General features: G+C 43.7%; 1 protein-coding gene and 2 long non-coding RNA genes across 3 annotated transcripts in view; all 3 read left to right on the top strand.

The window, feature by feature from the left end:
- Positions 1–1,435: 1,435 nt before the first annotated feature.
- Positions 1,436–9,059, top strand: GLRX5 (glutaredoxin 5). Its single transcript, XM_017829805.1, has 2 exons — positions 1,436–1,785; positions 7,659–9,059. Exons 1-2 carry the CDS (start codon positions 1,470–1,472, stop codon positions 7,835–7,837), a joined length of 495 nt encoding a protein of 164 aa, XP_017685294.1. The 5' UTR covers positions 1,436–1,469; the 3' UTR covers positions 7,838–9,059.
- LOC108504605 lies at positions 2,055–4,099 on the top strand. Its single transcript, XR_001877185.1, has 2 exons — positions 2,055–2,555; positions 3,822–4,099. It is a non-coding gene; the product is annotated as an uncharacterized LOC108504605 (long non-coding RNA).
- A 5,739-nt stretch (positions 9,060–14,798) lies between the features above and the next one.
- LOC108504604 overlaps positions 14,799–18,392 on the top strand; it is a 162,105-nt gene continuing 158,511 nt past the window's right edge. Inside the window, exon 1 of the long non-coding RNA XR_001877183.1 lies at positions 14,799–15,253. This is a non-coding gene — a long non-coding RNA (uncharacterized LOC108504604). The remainder of the gene's footprint in view (positions 15,254–18,392) is intronic.

Here is an 18,392-nt window from a genome sequence, read left to right as displayed (position 1 = left end):
TATTCCTTACAAATGCAAGTAACGACAAATGGCCATTAATATACCAAAACTCTGGATATTACAGGTGCAATGGAAATTAATACTCAGAAACACACTTTGACTTGTTATTTGTGAGAGACTGTATTTCAGTACAGAGGAAAACTTTCCAACATTTTTCTTCTACTTACAGGATGGGCCCTGTTGCTTCAGGAGACCTCCATGTTCTGCATCAAGTTCTTGGAAAGAATAAAGGATCTGCCCCGGAGCTCAGGCACAGCTGGCTGCACAGCAGGACATGCTCCAAATCCAGCACTTCCCTGGCTAACGTTCAGCAGTTCTGCCCGTGTTCCAGCACCGACTGAATCACCCTTTTGCACGGGCAGCCACCCAGCCCAACCTCGCTCCCACCTCTCCATCCTGCAGCTGCAAAGCTGCTCGAGTTCCCCCCCCCAGCACTAAAGCTGAGCATGCAAGGAACGGCTTCTTCCTCAGTGATACAAATCGCCCGCTTCATCCCACCAAAAAAAAAAATCAACCAAAACAGGGCAACTGAACGCAGTCAAATCGACCCCTGGGAACGGCCAAAGCCAGCAGGGAGGCAGAGCCAGCCAGCACTTTGCCAGCTGCTCACTTAAAGCCTCCGCTGCCTATGGGGACAGGAGGTGCTGACTGAAAGGTCCCACCGCTGCCTCCTCCGAACCTGACCGCGCCTCACCGCTGCAGCCTCGCCCCGCACAGGCGGCCGATGCGCCAGTGCAGCCCCTCCTGCCCGGATCTCCCTTGGCCCTTCAACACCCCCGGCCCCAGGGAGCTCCACCACATCCTGCATCAACAAAGGGCCGGCAGGACAGGACCCAGACCCAGCCCAAGGGCAGGCGGCGCCCAAACACAGCCCAGAGCTCCCCGCAGCCCCTCGGCGCGCCCTCCCGGTTCTGAAGGGAGCGGCTGAGTACGGCGGCGGCCGCCCGGCAAGTCCTCCTCCGCCCCCCGCGGAGGGCACGGGAGGCCTGGGAGGGGAAGGGCGGCACATCCATCCCCCGGCGGAGGGGAAGGGCGGCACATTCTCCCCATGGAGGGCCCGGGCGGGGGCGGCGGCCCCTGCATCCCCGACACCACGAGCGTCGGCAGTACCACCCGGAAGCGGAAGGAACCTCACGCCGATCACGCGCCCCTCTGCGATTTCCCTATAAAAGCCCCGCCCCGAAGCAGTCTGACCAATCGCGTCCGCAGGGAGGGCGGGATCAACCAATCCGCACTAGATTGACAGCTCCGTCCCCCAATGCGGTCGCAGCGGCTCGGATCCCTCCGCTAGGAAGGCGAAGCCGCCGCGGGGTTGCTGGGCGGGATGAGTTTCGCTGTGTCCTCACGCTATTGGCTGTTGCCGCTGATTGGCGGTTCCTTAGGCCTATCCGGAGGGGGCGCTCCGCGGCGGCCGGTCCCTGTCCCCACCGCTGGGCGGGCGCTGGGGGTGCGGTGCGGACGGTGCGGCGATGAGCGCGGCGGTGCGGGCGGGCTGGCGGGTCGGGGCCGCCGCCGCCGCTCTGCGGGGCCGGGCCGGGCGCCCGCTCAGCCAGGCGGCCGGAGAGGGCGCCGGGGCCCAGGGCGGCGGGGGCGGCGGCTCGGGCTCGGGGTCGCGGGAGGCGGTGGAGCGGCTGGTGCGGGAGCACCCGGTGGTGGTGTTCATGAAAGGCAGCCCGGCGCAGCCGCTGTGCGGGTTCAGCAACGCCGTGGTGCAGATCCTGCGGCTGCACGGCGTGGAGGATTACCGCGCCCACGACGTGCTGCAGGACCCCGACCTCCGCCAAGGTCAGCGCCGCGACGGGCCGGGGTCACCCCTGCGCGCCGCCTCCCTCCCGGGCCGGCCCCGGCTCCGCTGTGGCGGTAGAATTCCCTGTGGGAAGGGCCCTCGGGAGGTCGGGGCTGCCTCAACGCCCCTGGCCGCGGGCAATGTGGGAGCCGCGGGGCGGCCCCTGCCCGCTGGTCCCACCTGTGACTTGCCTCTGCTCGCTTTTGGGTGGGTTGGGTCGGGTTTGGGATCTTTTGTCAAGGAGGCCCAGATCGAGGGGAGGAGGGAACGGAGCTGGGGAAGGGTCTGGAGCACGTCCTATGGGGAGCGGCTGAGGGAGCTGGAGGTGTTCAGCCTGGAGAAAAGGAGGCTCAGGGAGGGCCTTGTCATTCTCTACGACTACCTGAACGGAGGTTGTAGGCAGGTGGGGATCGATCCCTTCTCCCAGGCAACAAGCAACAGGGCAAGAAGACATCGTTTTAAGCTTCGCTGAGGGAGGTTTAGGTAGGACATTAGGAGGAATTTCTTCGCAGAAAGGGTGATTTAACGCTGGAATGGGCTGCCCCAAGAGGTGGTGGAGTCACCATCCCTGAAGGTGTTCAGGGAAAGACTGGATGTGGCACCAGTGCCGTGGTCGAGTTGACGTGGTGGTGTTGGGTCATAGGTTGGACTTAATGATCTCAGAGGTCTTTTCTGACCTGATGGATTCTGTGGTTCCATCTGTGTGTTAGTGGAATTTGAAGCATATCACAGAGATGTGCCATTGAGGTTGCCCTGCCCAGATGCCCAGGTTTGGTTTCTGTGACACTCCCCATGTCCAAGACATCCTGGTTATCAGCTGAACACAGTTCTGTGTGTGGGGTGACTCTTTGAGATCAGGCTCTTCCTGCCATGCTGCCTTTCCTAGTTCATAGATACAGAGCTGTGTTAGAGACCTCTGAAATACTTTATCAAGTTTTGTCTTCCCTGTAAACAGCATGGTGAAATTTCATGTGTGGCTTGGACTGGTACTACTTGATTCCCAGCTGGTACTGCCTTCTGGGCTTCTTTTGATAAAGTAAAAAGTTATGCTAATCATTTGCACAAGAAATATTTAGTAATAGTTTCACCATTACTGCTCAAGTGGTACTAGCTATTCTGTATAAGAGTTTTTTGCCAGTTGTGGAAACTCTGTTCTGGTAATGCTTGTCATCTTTCCCTCTTCTGACTGTTGAGGTTCTATGTGGTTATTTGAAAAAGTTTTAAAACAAAAAAAAAAATGCATGTACATAGTAATTAGTCTTGCAGGTGCATGGCATTAACGGTTCTTGTCCAGAATACACTAAAATGTGCTTTAAAGCCACATGCTGACATGTATCAGGTGACTTTCTTCTCCTGTGTTTTTAGTGTCATCTGACCAATTCAGTCTTTCATTAGTTCTTAGCTGAAAGGCTGATTTTTCTAGTCCTTGTTTGCTTTTCAGTTCACAGGTATAATAGTTGGTATGGTATAAAAGCTTAGCTACTGGAATTTCTGTGTGATGACATATTTTGTTAATGAATGTTGGTTTTGTTCAAGTAAATCCTCTACTGCCTTTGGCAGGTGAACAAATTATGATAGTTTTCTAAACGTTATTTACATATCTGAATTTATTAATTGTATGGTTTACTAGAACAGACTCATAAACTAAAAGGGAGGAAACAAAACCTTGAAATCAAACCATCAGCATTTCCCTTTTGGTTGAGGGGGCTTTTGTGAGCCCTTGAATGAGCAATGCATTTGTAAGTTATAGTCTCTGGGGACTTGACCAGATGAATATATAGTATTTTCTTTGTATGTAGCAGGAACATCTTCCTTTTGAGCACTTTAAATTTCTTCTTTACATGAATTTGGGCTTGTGCTGAGTGTTCCCAGAGCTTATTGCTCTCATGGCTACCAGAGCTTTAAATTGAAATTAGTGTTTTGATTCAAACTGTTTGGCTAAGCGATGAATGCAGTTATGGAGCGTACACTTGCACAATATCCTGCTGGTTCCCAGGTGCTTAAAGAAGTTGTTCTGTTCCCTTCCATGCACCAGCTTTGGCACCTGTCCAGCTGTACAGAGGGCCAGCTCAGTTTATTACCTGGAACACTGGGTGTGCAAGATGAACTAGCATTTTGTACTGCGAGCAGAGACAGCACCAAGAATGGAGCCTTGAAGAGCTGGGGAACAACACAGCCACTTTCAAGGCCAGCAGACTGTTGTACTGCTTCATCTGTATTACCTACTACACCCTAAAAAGCCCGTATGTGCCTACTGCTATGGATGGCTGTCTCTTACAGGAGAGGACAGCTCTGCTCAAAGCTGTAGTTCTGTAAGTTGCCAAGTGTAGTTCAGCAGTTACTGCTTGAAGGCCAGGATATGGCCTCAGGTGTTCAAAAGTGACCATGATCTGCACTGCATGGTAGTGAGTGAGGGGCTGCAGAGCCTTTAGCTGTGAAAATATCAAGGACATCAACTAGAGACTGATCTGTAAGGAGATTGCTGTATGTGAACTGGCCACTAGCTTTGTATTCACCTGAATCTGACTTAAGGGTTGGCCTTTATCTGTGCTTATACATTTGCAGTAAGAGCAGACTGTTGGAGAGATGGTGATTCAGACAGATCTGAAGTGCTTGTTGGTTTCTTGTCTGTATGTATTGAAACACCTTATTTTTAGGTAGTTATAGTTCAACTGCTGGAAGATGCCCTGTGCTAAAATATGGCAGGCTGTAAAAGCAGTACAACTCCCCTACTTGCCTCTTCACCTAAAAGCCTGCTCAGATCTGTGAAACTAAAGTTACTGGTACTTCATGTGATTTATCTGAACTTCAGCTGAAGATAAGCTTCCCTGACACAAATCCTTCTTATTAAAGCTTGGCATGCTCTTGGACTCCATGGCATTTCAGGTTTCTTGAAGCTGGCTCTTCCAGAAGTTATCCATCCTGCTCTCAGCTAATGGGCAGCATTAGACTGGTTCAGGTCACCAAGGTGGCAGAGAAGCTTGAGATTACATACTAGAAAAGTGTGGTTTAAACTAGTTTAAACTGTTGTGGTGGTTCACCTTCAGGTTATTTTCACTGTTGCCTTACCAAAGCATGGGATGCTACCAAGCAGGTGGTCTTCATACTTGCTCTCACCCTTGTATCAGCCTTTCCTTAGTCATACTTGCTTTGGAACAGGCTGCCCAGGGAAGTGGTTGAATCTCCACCCCTGGAGGTGTTCAAAAGGTGTGGATATGGCACTTGGGGATGTGGTTTACTGGTAAATGATGGTGCTGTGTTAACAATTGGACTCTGTGACCTTAGAGGTCTTTTCTAACCTTAATGGTTCTGTGATCTCCATGAAAACGTTACTTTTCTGGAGGAAGTGTGGTAGGAATGAGTGTTGCTTGAGTCAGTTCTTTTATGTGGGCATCATTCATTAGTGCTAGTGCTGGCAAGAGAGGCTGAAAATTGGTAACTGGAATTGGGGAAGGGGATCTGAGTGTGCTGGGTACCCTTTTCAGTGATGCTTTGCACCAATCCTGGTTTCACAGTCACCTTAAAGTGTGCTGGCACAGCTGTAAACTGAACACTGGCCTGTGGAATGTAGTTTTCCAAAGCAAACGGTTCAGAGCAGAAGCTGCAGCTTCTGAAGCACAGCAAGTAAACGATCTGCAGGGAGGGGGATGGAGATCCCTTGGGATGTCTGTATTGCCAAAGGAATCATCACAAACGCACATCCTGAGTGCAGCAGGAGTAGCCAAGGCTGACTGGCTTTAACACTACTGGAGTAGTAACAGTAACTAAGGCAGGATTTGTGTGGCCAGCTGAGGGGGTGTTCAGTTTGTAATCTGATTGAGTCCCGGCACAAAGGCATTTAAAGCAGCTTGTCCAATACATGAAATGCAGCACATAGAGCAATTGAACTTGATCGTATTCTTGTTTTTATCTGAAGTTGATTGTCCTTGAAAGTACTATCAGTGCTTGTGGAGTTGGGTCCTTGAAAAAAATATTTCTGTGAAAGAATTATTGGTGTTACCTTGGAATGCTTGTTAGCAGTAGGTTTATTATGTAGAGCCCTTGGTTCTCAATTCGTATTTGGCATTGCAATATCTCAAGAAAAACAAACCCTATGTCATATCTGCTCTTTTGAGTACAGTCATCCTCAAACACGTCAATGTTGGAACTCAGTTTTTCATTGAAACTTATATGGGTTAAAAGACCTTTAGGACAATCTGGGCAGTTTTGAGTACTCAAAGGCCCAAGAGCACTTAAGAAAAGTATTGATAAATACAGGTTGACATCAAAGCTTAAAATTTCTGCAAATGGTATCTAAACAACTGAGAGAGGTTTTAATGAAATACTAAGGAAGAAGTTACAGGTGGTGATGAAGGTTAAGTTAGATGGTTATGAGTTCCCTTTGGCCTTGATCCATATGCTAAACTTGCTCTTTTGGGCTTTTGAAACATTGGTTGTCCACAGAATCTGAAGGCAAAATAGAATCTCTTAGCTGACAGTGTACTTTGTGTTTAGGAATACTTTGTCACAGCCATTTTTTTTTCTAGGTTGCTATTATTTTAGTGGATTTTTTTAAACATACTGATATTTTACCAAGGGGAATTATTAGCTCCGTTGCATCTTTTTATACATTAAAATAATAATCCCACTGTATATTTGCGCACTTAGACATATTTATTAAAAAGGAAAGCAGTGTAAGTTCCAATAAAATAAGCATAATTTACTTATATGGTTATTTTTTACCTGGAGTATTTGGGGGTTTATCTTTACAGTATTTAAAGGTTAAAATGTTTTCTAAGGAGAAAACAAGTTCCCTTGTGCTTTCAAATATTTGTTGTTAGTACTTTGACAACTATGCTAAAGCTGACCGGTTGTCTGTAGAGGGTTGACTTCCAAGGTGAACGGGCTCTGATGTTCTGAAAAGGCACCTCTGTTGTCTGTAGGCTTAACTTTGCTGTATGGGCTTTAATGCCTTTGGCAGAAGAATTCCAGGCATTGCATATTGAAAATACATAAAAATGTTGAATTCAAAACTTGTTATCTAATCAAATGCTGGTGGACACGGTATAAAAGCATGCAGCTGTAGGATTTAGCTGTATCCTCTGCTACAGAAATAATGGCTTTGTGTGAAGGGTCATTTAAAAAGTGGCAAATTAGAGACAGTGATTCTTCTGTATAATTTTTTATGTGATGCCTTTAAGTGCAAGCTGAGTTTCAATGTGCACCAGCCGATCAGTTTGTATTTTTGGGTGGTCTTAGATTTGTTTTCTAGGAAGTAAAGTTTTAAACTTCAATTCTGTACTTCATAATTGTGGCTCGATCTCTGTTTTCTTTAATGAGTACTTTTAAAGAGACTTCAGCCTTTTTGCCCCTCCCATGGGCTGTAAGGTCTGGCATTGAAAGATAAAACAGTTTGAAATTCATAAGGCTTCTACAGGGTTGAAGTTGCAGTTGAAATTACAGGAGCAAGTATAACTATGAATTCAGTAAGAACACAAAGTATTTTAAAGTCCCTCTGGGAAACATAAAGCAAAGGAAAAAGTTATCAGTATTTTTCAATACTTCTCATTTCTGTAATTGATTGAAAAATCATATTTGCTTGTTTCCTCGGAGGGAGAAGAGAAACTACATTTTTCCAGCTCCTGTTTGAAGTCAGTATAGGAGCTGACTCCATATCTTTCAACCCACGTCTTTGAGTTGGAGTGAGAACCAAACATAACTCTAACATAGTTTTTTTTTCTGATACTGCTCTTGTTATGTAGATAAATTTTTGCCTTAATGGGAAAGAAAATATCAGTAGTACTGTCCTGGGGAAGCAATGCATTCCTTTTAAAATACCATTCTATTCGGAGAGGGGGAAAACCTTTAATACTTTTTTTTTTATCTTATGCAGGAATAAAAAACTACTCCAACTGGCCTACCATCCCACAAGTGTACCTCAATGGTGAATTCGTTGGTGGCTGTGATATACTCCTCCAGATGCACCAGAATGGAGATCTTGTAGAAGAGCTGAAGAAACTAGGAATCCGTTCAGCGCTACTGGATGCAGAGAAAGACCAAGAAAAAAAGTAAAATGGGCAAAAAAAGAAAAGTGCTGTGACAGGAATAAAGCAAATCTTTGATGAGAACTTGTTACCAATAAAGCCTTACGTACTTTAGGTCAAAGAAGGCATCTTTTTGAACTGACACTAAATGAATGTCTCTTAGCTCATGGTAAATGTAGTGATCTTGGTATTATGATTTATGGATATTGTGAAAATTTGAATATAACCACTGCACTGTATAACATACGTTTGTGGAAATTGTTGTTTTGAAAAAAAAGTAGTTCACTTCTAAAGCATTCTCTTCTTAAATGAGGTGGGAGTAAACCAAAAGAACTAATAATATTTTTATGAATTTTGAGTGTGTGTTTCTCTTTTCTTTGATACATGAACCTACACAAAGAGCATTTCATTCCCTTTCTTCTCTTGAAAAAGCGTTAAGTAATAGTGCATCAGTTTTTCTGTATAACTCCTGGTGATAAGACTTCCTGAAAGCCTGTAAAACTTGTGTAATCACATACAATATAGGAGAAAAACAGTTTTCCAACAATATAGGAGAAAAAAATTATGAGAGTGCATGAAATATGCTTTTATTCCAAAGGGTAAAAATAAACAGACCTGTACAAATACATGTATAGTGGTCATTATTACTTTGTAACTTTCTGATGGCTTTTAAAACTGCTAAGCATTGTGCCTAAATATTTTATAAAACCTTTTCTACCTCTTGCAAAGCAGCTTTTCCCCCTGCTTATATAATTTGTGTGTTGTAGTTCTGTGTTAGTGCTCAGATGTGGGAATTGTTTCAGGCTTCAGTATTCTAGCTTGAAATAGTACAGGAGAACACTTCAGTTATTACTGTAATCTTGTATTATTTGGTAGTTACTAAGTTATCTTTTTATATGTTTGTGTTTCCAAGTGTTTTCTCTCCTGACTGCTGTGCTTCAAAGAATATAGTCTTCAAACATGGAATTTACAGATGAAATGTTCATGTGGATAAGATGAGTGCAGCAGACAGGCTACTGAATAGATAAATATTTCTTTGTGGAAAGTCTCTGAATTGTCTATAGCTATCTAACTACATTTCCCTAAGTGAAAACAAATTGTGTTAACCAGTGTAGCTTCAGCTCTATAGCAATACTGCTAAGGTTATAATCTAACCAAGCTGTTTCTAAATGCAGTTTTATTAATATAAACCACTTTGCATGTGAATTAAGCAAATGGTTGGAAATAAACTGTATTTCGTGTTGATTGTCTACAATAGTTGCTCTTTATTTTAAATTACTAATGAAACTGATATTACTTTTGATTTGAAACCCAAGATGTTTTCCACTGCATAAGATAGAAAATGTGTTTTGGAGAAAGAAAAAATTGTGAATGGTCAGTGGAAGAGGAGGACAGGACTGGAACTTGCAGACGAGAGATTTGATGAAAGTTCCAGTTCTAAATCTCTCCTGCCTACATAAGCAAGTGGAGAAACTCTACGAGTACATTCTTCACAGAATTTGCCAAACTGATCACTGTAAGCTTACTGTCTAGTTTTAATGCAATTCATATCACCAGGATTAAATGCAGTGCTTGTGTTCTCTGTGTATTCCCTTGTTCCTGACAGCTGCCCTGTGCCAGCAGAGGTGACTGAATGACCACTGCCTATGAATAAGTTACACTTGGGGACAATCACTTGCGGTTTTAGGCAAGGAGATATGAGTGCATGATTTCTTCTGTTCCTGGACCACACCATATTCGTTAAATGCAAAGCTTTAGGTATGGATGAAAGTTAATTCTGAGCATTTGAATTCAAATTAAATGACCTTTCTTACGGCTAATCTTTCACAAGTAGTTTTTGCCATTCGGAATGTAAAACAACGTTTAGAAAAATAAGTGAATTTCAAAAGTCTTTGTTTAGTTGTGTCAAAAGACCTATTGAAATGAATGTACACAGTAAACAAAGAATAAGACAATGAAGAAAATTTGATTATTTCTGTTTCAATGGTTAACTCTTAGTCTGGCTACTAAATAAATCTATTAAAACAACCCCCCAGATTTGCTGTTTTGTAGATCTCTATTCTTTACTCTTCTGTTGAATATTTTTCAGTAGTATCTGCTAGTAATTTAACATAAAGGGAACTTTAGCATCATAAGGTGGTCTTTCTCCTCTAAGCAGCAATTTTTTTCTTCCAGCACAAGTTCTGCTTTTAATAAAGCTATGAAAGTTTTTCTACTTTCTCTACTTTCTTTTCGTCTTTTGGTTTTAATCATTTGGTTAAAATTTTGCATAACATACATAGTAGTGTTTCTGTCAATCCTTTGCCTGATTGAAACATGATTGAGCAAGTAAAAGCAGCAGTGATTCCATAAAGTGTATGTGACAAAGCCACAGAGTGGGTATAGAAACTTCTGCCTGCATTCCTGTGCAAGCCATACATTTCCAGACTCTATCTGCATGAGCAATTGCTTCACATATGTAAAAACACTCATGTTAATCCAGCTGTAATAAAAAAATCACCATCTGCTTTCATTTTAAAACTTCACATGCTCACAAAGAGCTTTATTTTGTTGTTGATCGAAAGTATTTTCCCTAAGAAACTAGTTCTCTGTTAGGTTGATCATTTTAGAAGGTGGGCAGTATTCTGCACTCTGCTCATCATCATCTTCTACTGTCTCTCAAACTAGAGGTAAAACAGAGCATGTGCTTCCAATCCTAAAGGGATGCCCCTGCAAATGAGCTGATTTTTTTGAGGAAAAAATTGTGCCTCTCCTTGAGAGAATTGCATCTGCTTTTCTCATGCTCTTTGGCAATGAGAGAAGGCAACTGCTAATACTGGAATATGTGGTGACAATCAGTGGATGTGCTGAGCTAATACTGGGGGCTGGTGTGAGCTGGAAGGATCTACGAGGATCCTGGTTCAAGAGATGCAAAGGGTTCTGTGGAGGAAAGAGTGACTTTTCCCCCCCAGGAGGAGCAGCTTGTCACAGGACGTGAGGGGAAGGATGGGGGAAAAAACACTGGTGCTGCTACTTGTCCTTCCCTAATTCCTCTGCTGTAAAATGAAGACCAAAGAGGTAACAGTGGTCAGGAACATGCCTTGGGAAGGCTGGCTGAAGTTGCTGGGAAGGACAGCCAAGAGCAAAGATGGGGAGCTGCCCTTGCCATCTTTGGTGAAGAGAGAAGCAAAGCTGCCTAGTCTTGAGTTGGGTCTGTGGGGGTCAGTCAGGTGTCAGGGCTGTGCATGACTTGCCACCTGCAGGGCTTCCACAGATCCAGGCTGGGTGTTTGGAGCTGCCAGCTCCAAAATACCACACAGGCCCATTCCTGCTCTTTGTGCTCTCTGTGTTGTGCTGGGCAGGTGTTCTGGCTGGCTGCTCCTCCAGTGAGGTGCTTCTGGACCCATTCTGGCTGTATTGTCCTGCTGAGAGCTTACAGTGAGATGTATGTAAATGCATGTAAACTATTATGTGGAATTGTTATTTTGTTATTATAGGGTTGTAGTGTGAATGTATGCCAAACTGGAAACCATTACCATAATTATTTACATTTTATTATGAGGATGCCTTTGGTGCTCTGGTGCTGAAAGGCTGAACTGAGTGGACCAACCTATTCACGAGATCATAAGTTAAGATAATCCTTTGCATCTTCTAACACTTCTTGCCTCTTACATACAAAGCAAGGTGCTTTGGTTTAAGCAAATGGGGTTGTTCATATTCCAGACCTTCACCAGAAGAGTTAGGGTTTCTTTGCTCTTCTGGAACTGGTCCTCCTGAGGAGCAGAAGGAAGCAGGTTACAAAGACTTGTTATTGCGCTGCTAGCATTGATTTGGGAGAATTAAAATAAGTTAACCCAGAAGTTACTCCTAAAGTTAACCCTGAAAAAACATCTGTTAACAGCTTGGTACATATTAATGGGTTACAAGGTAAACGTGTTTCTCAGCCCTAATGACCTTTTCCTTGCATTAATTTTACTAGCAAATTTTGGTTGTGGTCAATATTCTCCATTGCTTGTCTGCTCCAATAAAATAAGTTTGTAGCATCTAAATGCCCTGAAATACGTAAGTGCCTCCATTTTAGGTCTGATAACATTGAGACTTATTTTCATGTTCTCACTGAGTTCTATGGCTCTTTTTAAAAGATGGGCTAGAAATATTTGGCAGGACCTTTCTGGGAGCCTGTTGATACTAATAAAATGCTTAAAAAACAATCAAAAGTGGAAACATGAAATAAAGGAATTGTACCAAGGAAAATCTCTCCTGAGCTGGGACCAAGAATCCCAGCAAGGCCCTGGCTGTGCCTGCATCTAAGAAGGGCAATATTAAAAAGCAGAGTTGGCAGCCTCAGCAGTAAATTCCTGACTAATCTGATTTGCATGTCCCTTCTGCAGAAACCAGATTTTCTAACACAGGAGTTTTCAACACTCATATTTTACAGGATTGCATAAGAAGAAAACACTCATTAGTTACAAGATACATGTTACCTGTTAAAGAGTCTGTGAGCAAAGGTGGAAAGACACTACAGAAAGGTAAAAAAGAGTTGAAAGGGTTTGGATTGTTAATGGTTCTTGGTGATGGGGTCAAGTTTGCTTTTTGGCTGAAAGGGTTGAGATGAACACACTGTTCTTTAAGGGACTGTTGTTCATTATTTGGTTTGGACTTTTTCACTGGATGCTGCTTGTTTCATTTAATAGCTCTGTCTTAAAGTGCTGCTGTCTCTGACATGGCCTGATCATGGCTATGGAAACTCCTCACTGATTTAACTACTTGAACCCTTTCCTGGAATCTCCTAGGGAAAAGAGGTTTTAATTACAGAGAAAACAGGACTGATGTAGCTAAGTGGATTCAGGTATAATTTTACTTTTTTTTTTTATTTATCATTCAGTTTTTTGCACATGCCTTGTTTCTCTGGAAGTAAGGGAGTAGGTGAGGAGCAAAGGGGTTTTAGTTAGAAAGACCATGGTGCTATATAAAATCCATGGTAGTCATAGGGTGTAGCTGAGAGGAATGCACAATGCTGTATCCAATCAACAAGCATTCATATCTTCCCATTTTTGAGGATCACTTCTTAACAAGACAGCAGAAACACTTACTGGACAGTAAGCTGCTGGCTTATACTCCCTTCTCAGGAATAAACAAAGCCTTTTAAGGGTGACTTTTATTTCTAGTGATATTAATCTTTTAAAACCTTTAGAATCAGAGTAAATATTCAACTTCCTAAAAGATGGAGGCAGTCACTAGAAACTTTTCTGTAGCATGTAGAAATACATCTCCAAAGTACCTTTTTTACATTAAATATTTGCAGATGGTGATGGTTTATAAGGATCTAAAGAATCCAAATGTTACAGAATTCTCAGAAAATAAATAGAGCCCTCTGAAACCAGTGTGATTATTCAGAAGGCAGGCAAGCATTCTTTATTGAATTCTTTATTGGGGGATCACGCCACGTACCATGTGCCATCAGAGAAAAATCCTTCCATTTTTATTTCACCTGTACAATGCACAGTTGTGACAGGTACATATAATTTTCCAATCTCTTGAGCCAATCTGTTCTGGTTTAAGTTTTCTATCAGAACATCTTGCTTTCTGTCAGTGTATCTAAGTATACCCCTCACTTTATAGCTGTGTGTACTATAGTTAGAATTAACTTGTTCTAAACTGCTTTGTTCTACTGCAGAGTTATGTTCTGATTTTATCTCCTTGCTTGCTTAGATCAAATTCTCCTGTATCACAAGGGCCAAGTTCAATATTAATTTTGAAACAGCCTTGCCAATGAAAGGAGTTAACTTAGCAAACAGGGAAAACGATTTTTTTTTTCTTTTCATTGTTGCAGCAGTTCTACATAAAAAGCCATGAGACCGCTCCTGCACAGACACTGAGGTGCAGGCACATGTGTCTGTTTTTGTAGTTATACGTTGTCCCTTCTAAATTAAAGCTTGCGCAGGGGCCTTACTTACCACCTTTTAAAGATGAGTTTCTGTAAAATTTCGCTTGGCATTTAACAATGAATTAAGTCAAAAGGAGCTTTGGAGGAGTGTTGAATTGCAAAAAAATCACTGAATTACACTTTTTTTTTTGCTTGTTATATAAGCACAGTCTTCAAAGCCTGAAGGATTTTATATACAATTTAGCCTCAAACCAGTGAAGTAGGACACTCAAATCTTTGTATACTAATATAAACTGAAATAGAGAAGTGATTTGCTGCTTGTACAATAATAGCTATAGAGAGAATAAAGTTTTGGAGTGTTTAGTCTTAAACCTACAATTTAGTGAGTGAAAACCACAAGCTTTTACAGGGTCATCTCAACAAGCATTTTAGAGCTTTCAAATACACATTACAAGGAGTATCTCTGAAATACTACTTGTCACACAGGATTTTGCCATTGGAGTAATACTATGACACCTACCATTTCTGTTCTTTTCACTTGTCTAAACTCTAAACAGCTCTTCAAGTAGATTTAGTGTGGTGGGTGTTTTTTGTTGTTGCTGTGTTTTGGTTTTTGTGTTTTGTTTTTTTGTTTGTTTGTTCTTTTTCTTAAAGAAAATACAGGTGTTCTCTAAGAAACAGAGCTTTTTGATTACTTCAAAGAGGATGTGCTCCAGTAAGATTGGATACATATTCAAACCTTCTCAGCTCGGAAAAGATTTGTTTTCAGGCTGGTATTCAAGAATGTCTCGTACTGCTGAATAAAATATACATAATCTGGAATTCTTCAGTATTCCAGATACTGAATTCTTTCATGTATTTACTCATCAGTCTGCAATGATGAGTCTCTCCAAGAGAGACAAGCAGTAGTATGTGAAAGGAAACAGTTGCAAAAATACTGATAATGCCCGAAAGGAAAGCGAAGAAACTAAACATTTTCGGTGGCGGCAGAAGAAAGTGGCGGAGGGTCTTCCTGGGGAGACGCTCTGGGATGAGCTGCTGGCAGCCGGGCGACCGGCCGAGGCCACCCAGGAGATGGTGCTGTTGGATCGGAGAAGCGGCACAGCCCTGACCCAGAAGCATCTTTCAATGCGGTCCTCCCTGTTTTCCATCTGTGTTGCACGTTACTCTTGGGGGTCCTCGTTTTCTTTTGGGAGAAGAAGGTGTCTGTGTTGGACCCGGAGCGCATCCCGGTCTGTTGTGTGATGCCATTCCCAGCCAGCCAGCCCCGCGCCCTCGGTGGAGATGACGGCAGTGTTTGAAGGCGATGTTTTTCCCCGGGACTGCGTGGCTGGCGAGATGGTAACGCCGAGGCGGGGAGCAGCTTCACAGCTCGCTGCCCTCACCGCAGCCACCGCCTGAGCAGCGCTGTGCCACAGCCGTGCCACAGCCAGGCGTTCTCCCCGTGCCCGTGCTTCGCTGCCCGGCGTGGGGAGCGGCACTCCCACTCCCGGGGGCTCCTCGGGGACCCACCGCCTGCCGGCTTCCCTGCGCCATCCTCCGGGGCGGCCTGTCCCCCCGTGCACGTGCCTGGGAAAGGTAAGCGCAAGGGCGGCTCTGCCGCCGCACGGCGAGGACGCGCCGGGGCCGAGCGTGGGGTGAGCCGGGGTTTCGCCCCCCAGCGTGCAGCAGGTGCGGGATGCTCCGGGCAGGGGAGCCGGGAGCACCCCATGGGACACGCGGCTCCCGATGGGATGCTCAGCGCCCGTGCACTCTCTCCCCATGTCTTGGGGCAAGAGGCACCAACGCCCCTCCTGCACCCGTGGGCCCATGGGGGTGCACAGGTCTGTGGACGGCTCAGGGTGGGAGAATCTGAGGTGGCAAGGGGGAATTTGGGTTTCTTTCAGTCCAGAGTATCTCAACACAGCAAGAGGTCAGAGGGTTGTGGTGACGTCTTCTGTTGATTTGCTGTTTTACTGCCATCCTCTCCTTGGGTTCAGTGGTTTCAAATCTGGCCAGAAAAGATCAAGCAGAATCTGGAGCAGGTCAGAGGATGCCCCATGACCAACTGTAGCAGCAAAAAGTCATCAGACTGGGCATTTGCAGAATATTTAATGAAAGGGATCAGCAAAAGGCCTTTCCCTAGCTGCAAGAGGGCTTGTGTCTCTAAGTATGCCTGCATGGATAACCAGGCAATAGTCAGGGGTTTGTACGTGACATAAATCAGCAACTCTAACTTCTCAGCTCTTCTGCTGGAGCTCTTTTCTTTTTGAATGGGTATAACCAAAATTAGGTCTTCCTACATGCAGGCAGAGATGCCAAAGGCAAAGCCTCCTCCACGTATCTGGGTGGGTTACAAGGCCTCACTAAGTGCAGCCACTGTCCTGCTATGAAAGCCATTTTGAGTTTGTTGTCCATATCTCTCTGTGGTTGATGTGAATGGTGGCATCAAAGTGGGTGGTGAGGAAAGAGCTATCACGGGGAGGATGGATGAACCACCCTTGAAGTGGACCCACTGGGCAGGCCAGTGGTATAAGGATTTGAGGATTAGGTCTGTTGTGCTGCATTTCAACTCCTCTTTCTAAATCATTAACAGCAATTCAATGGCTAGAGGTAGGATTTTTTTTTTTAAATTTATTTTTAACAATAAATGTTAAAGCTCAGCTGACACTTTGTGGGGGCTTTTGCTACATGAGTAATGGTTTGGCAATGCATGAGTGCATGAGCTAGGTAAGGAAGGAATTGAGGAACTCTGCTGTTTGGAAGTATTTAAGTGTGTCAGCAGAAGGAAACCAGAAGAAAATACAGAAGAACAACAATTTAGGAAGGAACATAACAGAAATTAAGTAGTCTGAAGCAAGCCTATTCAAATACCTTTGTTTTTCACATGAACTTGAGGTACAGTTCATCTTACTCTGCTGAAGAACTGCCAAGTTTTTAGGCAGGAGCTGGATGCTGCTTGGGCCTGAGGAGTGAGTGCTGTGAGCCGGAGATGGCTTAGAGCTCAGGCCACAACTTTAACTTGATCAAAATGGTCCTGCACAGTTCTGTCTCAGAAAAATAAGCTCTTCCTACATATTAAAGAAAAATCTCAGCAAGCAGTAAGTTACATATTCTGTTTTGCACTAGACTCTTGGATAAAATAAAGTGCTAAGGATCAGCACACTGACTCAAACCTAGGAGACCTCTCTCCTCTGAGACCCCAAACCACCCAGCCGTAGTGCCAGGCCTCCTTTCAAACCCAGAAACTTCGTAATTCTTTCTGAGCCAGGAGCCCCTGCCCCAACAAGTGGGAGAGTGTTCCCTCTTCTCTGCCTGGTGGCTGAGTGCTTTATTTGAGATGGGCAATGCTGACTTGACTTCCCTCCCATTCAGCCTTTTCATGTCTGGAAGCAAGTATTCTAATCACTAAATCACTGCACTATTGCAGGCAAGCACCTTCCACCACCAGGTTGCTACTGATATCAATTACATACCCCAGGTTTGCCAGCTACTGTCCAATTCTTGCTTTTGGAAAGTCTTAAAACAGGGCTAGGTACCTTTTTTTCCATCTTGGTCCAGAGCCATAAGTAGATATGAAATATCAGATCAAAATGCCCCATTTTTAGATCCTGACATACTGATTTTTGGTTCTAATCTTAAGCAATATGCAGGGAGGAATTCAAGGCAAGATTGCACCTGAAGCTGCTAGCAGACATATTAATGTGATATGATCCAATAGCTTAGTGGGAAATAAAGTACAAAAAAGTGACTGAAATTTTAACTTCAGAGCACCTGGGTTTTGGTCTTGTTGAGAGGGTTTGTCAAGAAAACTCATGAGGGAAGAGTAGAGGCAGATGCCATGAATTCCACTAAAGAACAATAATAGTCTGGAGAGCACATATGTTGCTGACAACAGTAATACTAGGCAAGCAAAGAGGAAATTGGTAGAACTTAACGGCAGGGACCCTTTCCAAATTTGAAAATCTAACCTCAGCTTTCCAATACATTGGTTTATTAATTAGTGTAAAGACCAGATGAAAGGGAAATAAAAAGGAAGTGTGGTAGACTGCAAAAAACTAAAGGTATAAAATAAGAATGCTTCAGGTTTATCAATCAGAAGAGTAGGAAAAATTAAGTGGCAGTTCAGAAGCTGGATCACCCAAGATTAAAGGCAGAAATTAAAGAAGATAAAGATATTGCTGAGAATCTGAATTATTTGTTTGCAGAGCTCTTCGGCACAGAGAATATCAGAGTGATACCTACTGGGACTTGCTCTTTTCTGGTAATCAAGATGTGTCAGAAGGAAGAGCTGGAACAAATCGATAATTTAAAAAGCAGCAAATCATCAGCTCCAGATGGTACATTGAAAAGTTTTGAAGGAGCTTAGTATGAAATAGCTGATCTGCAGCAAAAATATGCCTTCCTTAATTAAAACCAGCTATTTCACTGGAGAAGTGGAACGTAACAATTGTACCTAAAGTTAAAAATGGGATTGAGATAATCTGAGGAAGCACACTATATACCCAGATATACATTTCTGTTCTATAAGCTGTTTGAAAACAGAATGTAAAGTAGAGAAAAATACCAAACCAGAACAAAAAAAAGAAAGAAGATAGGATCTGAAGAGCAAAGTTTCTGTGCAGGGAAAAGTCATGCCTCATCATTAATCTATTGTAACTCCAACTGGGACAGGCTCGTCATGGGCACACAAAAAGCAACCACTCTAATTTAGACAAATCTCAAAGGACCTTTGGCC

This window comes from Lepidothrix coronata, unplaced genomic scaffold (assembly GCF_001604755.1).
Source record: "Lepidothrix coronata isolate B3197 unplaced genomic scaffold, Lepidothrix_coronata-1.0 Scaffold169, whole genome shotgun sequence".
In the NCBI taxonomy this organism is placed as follows: Eukaryota; Metazoa; Chordata; class Aves; order Passeriformes; family Pipridae; genus Lepidothrix; species Lepidothrix coronata.
This window is presented reverse-complemented; position numbering and strand designations above follow the sequence as displayed.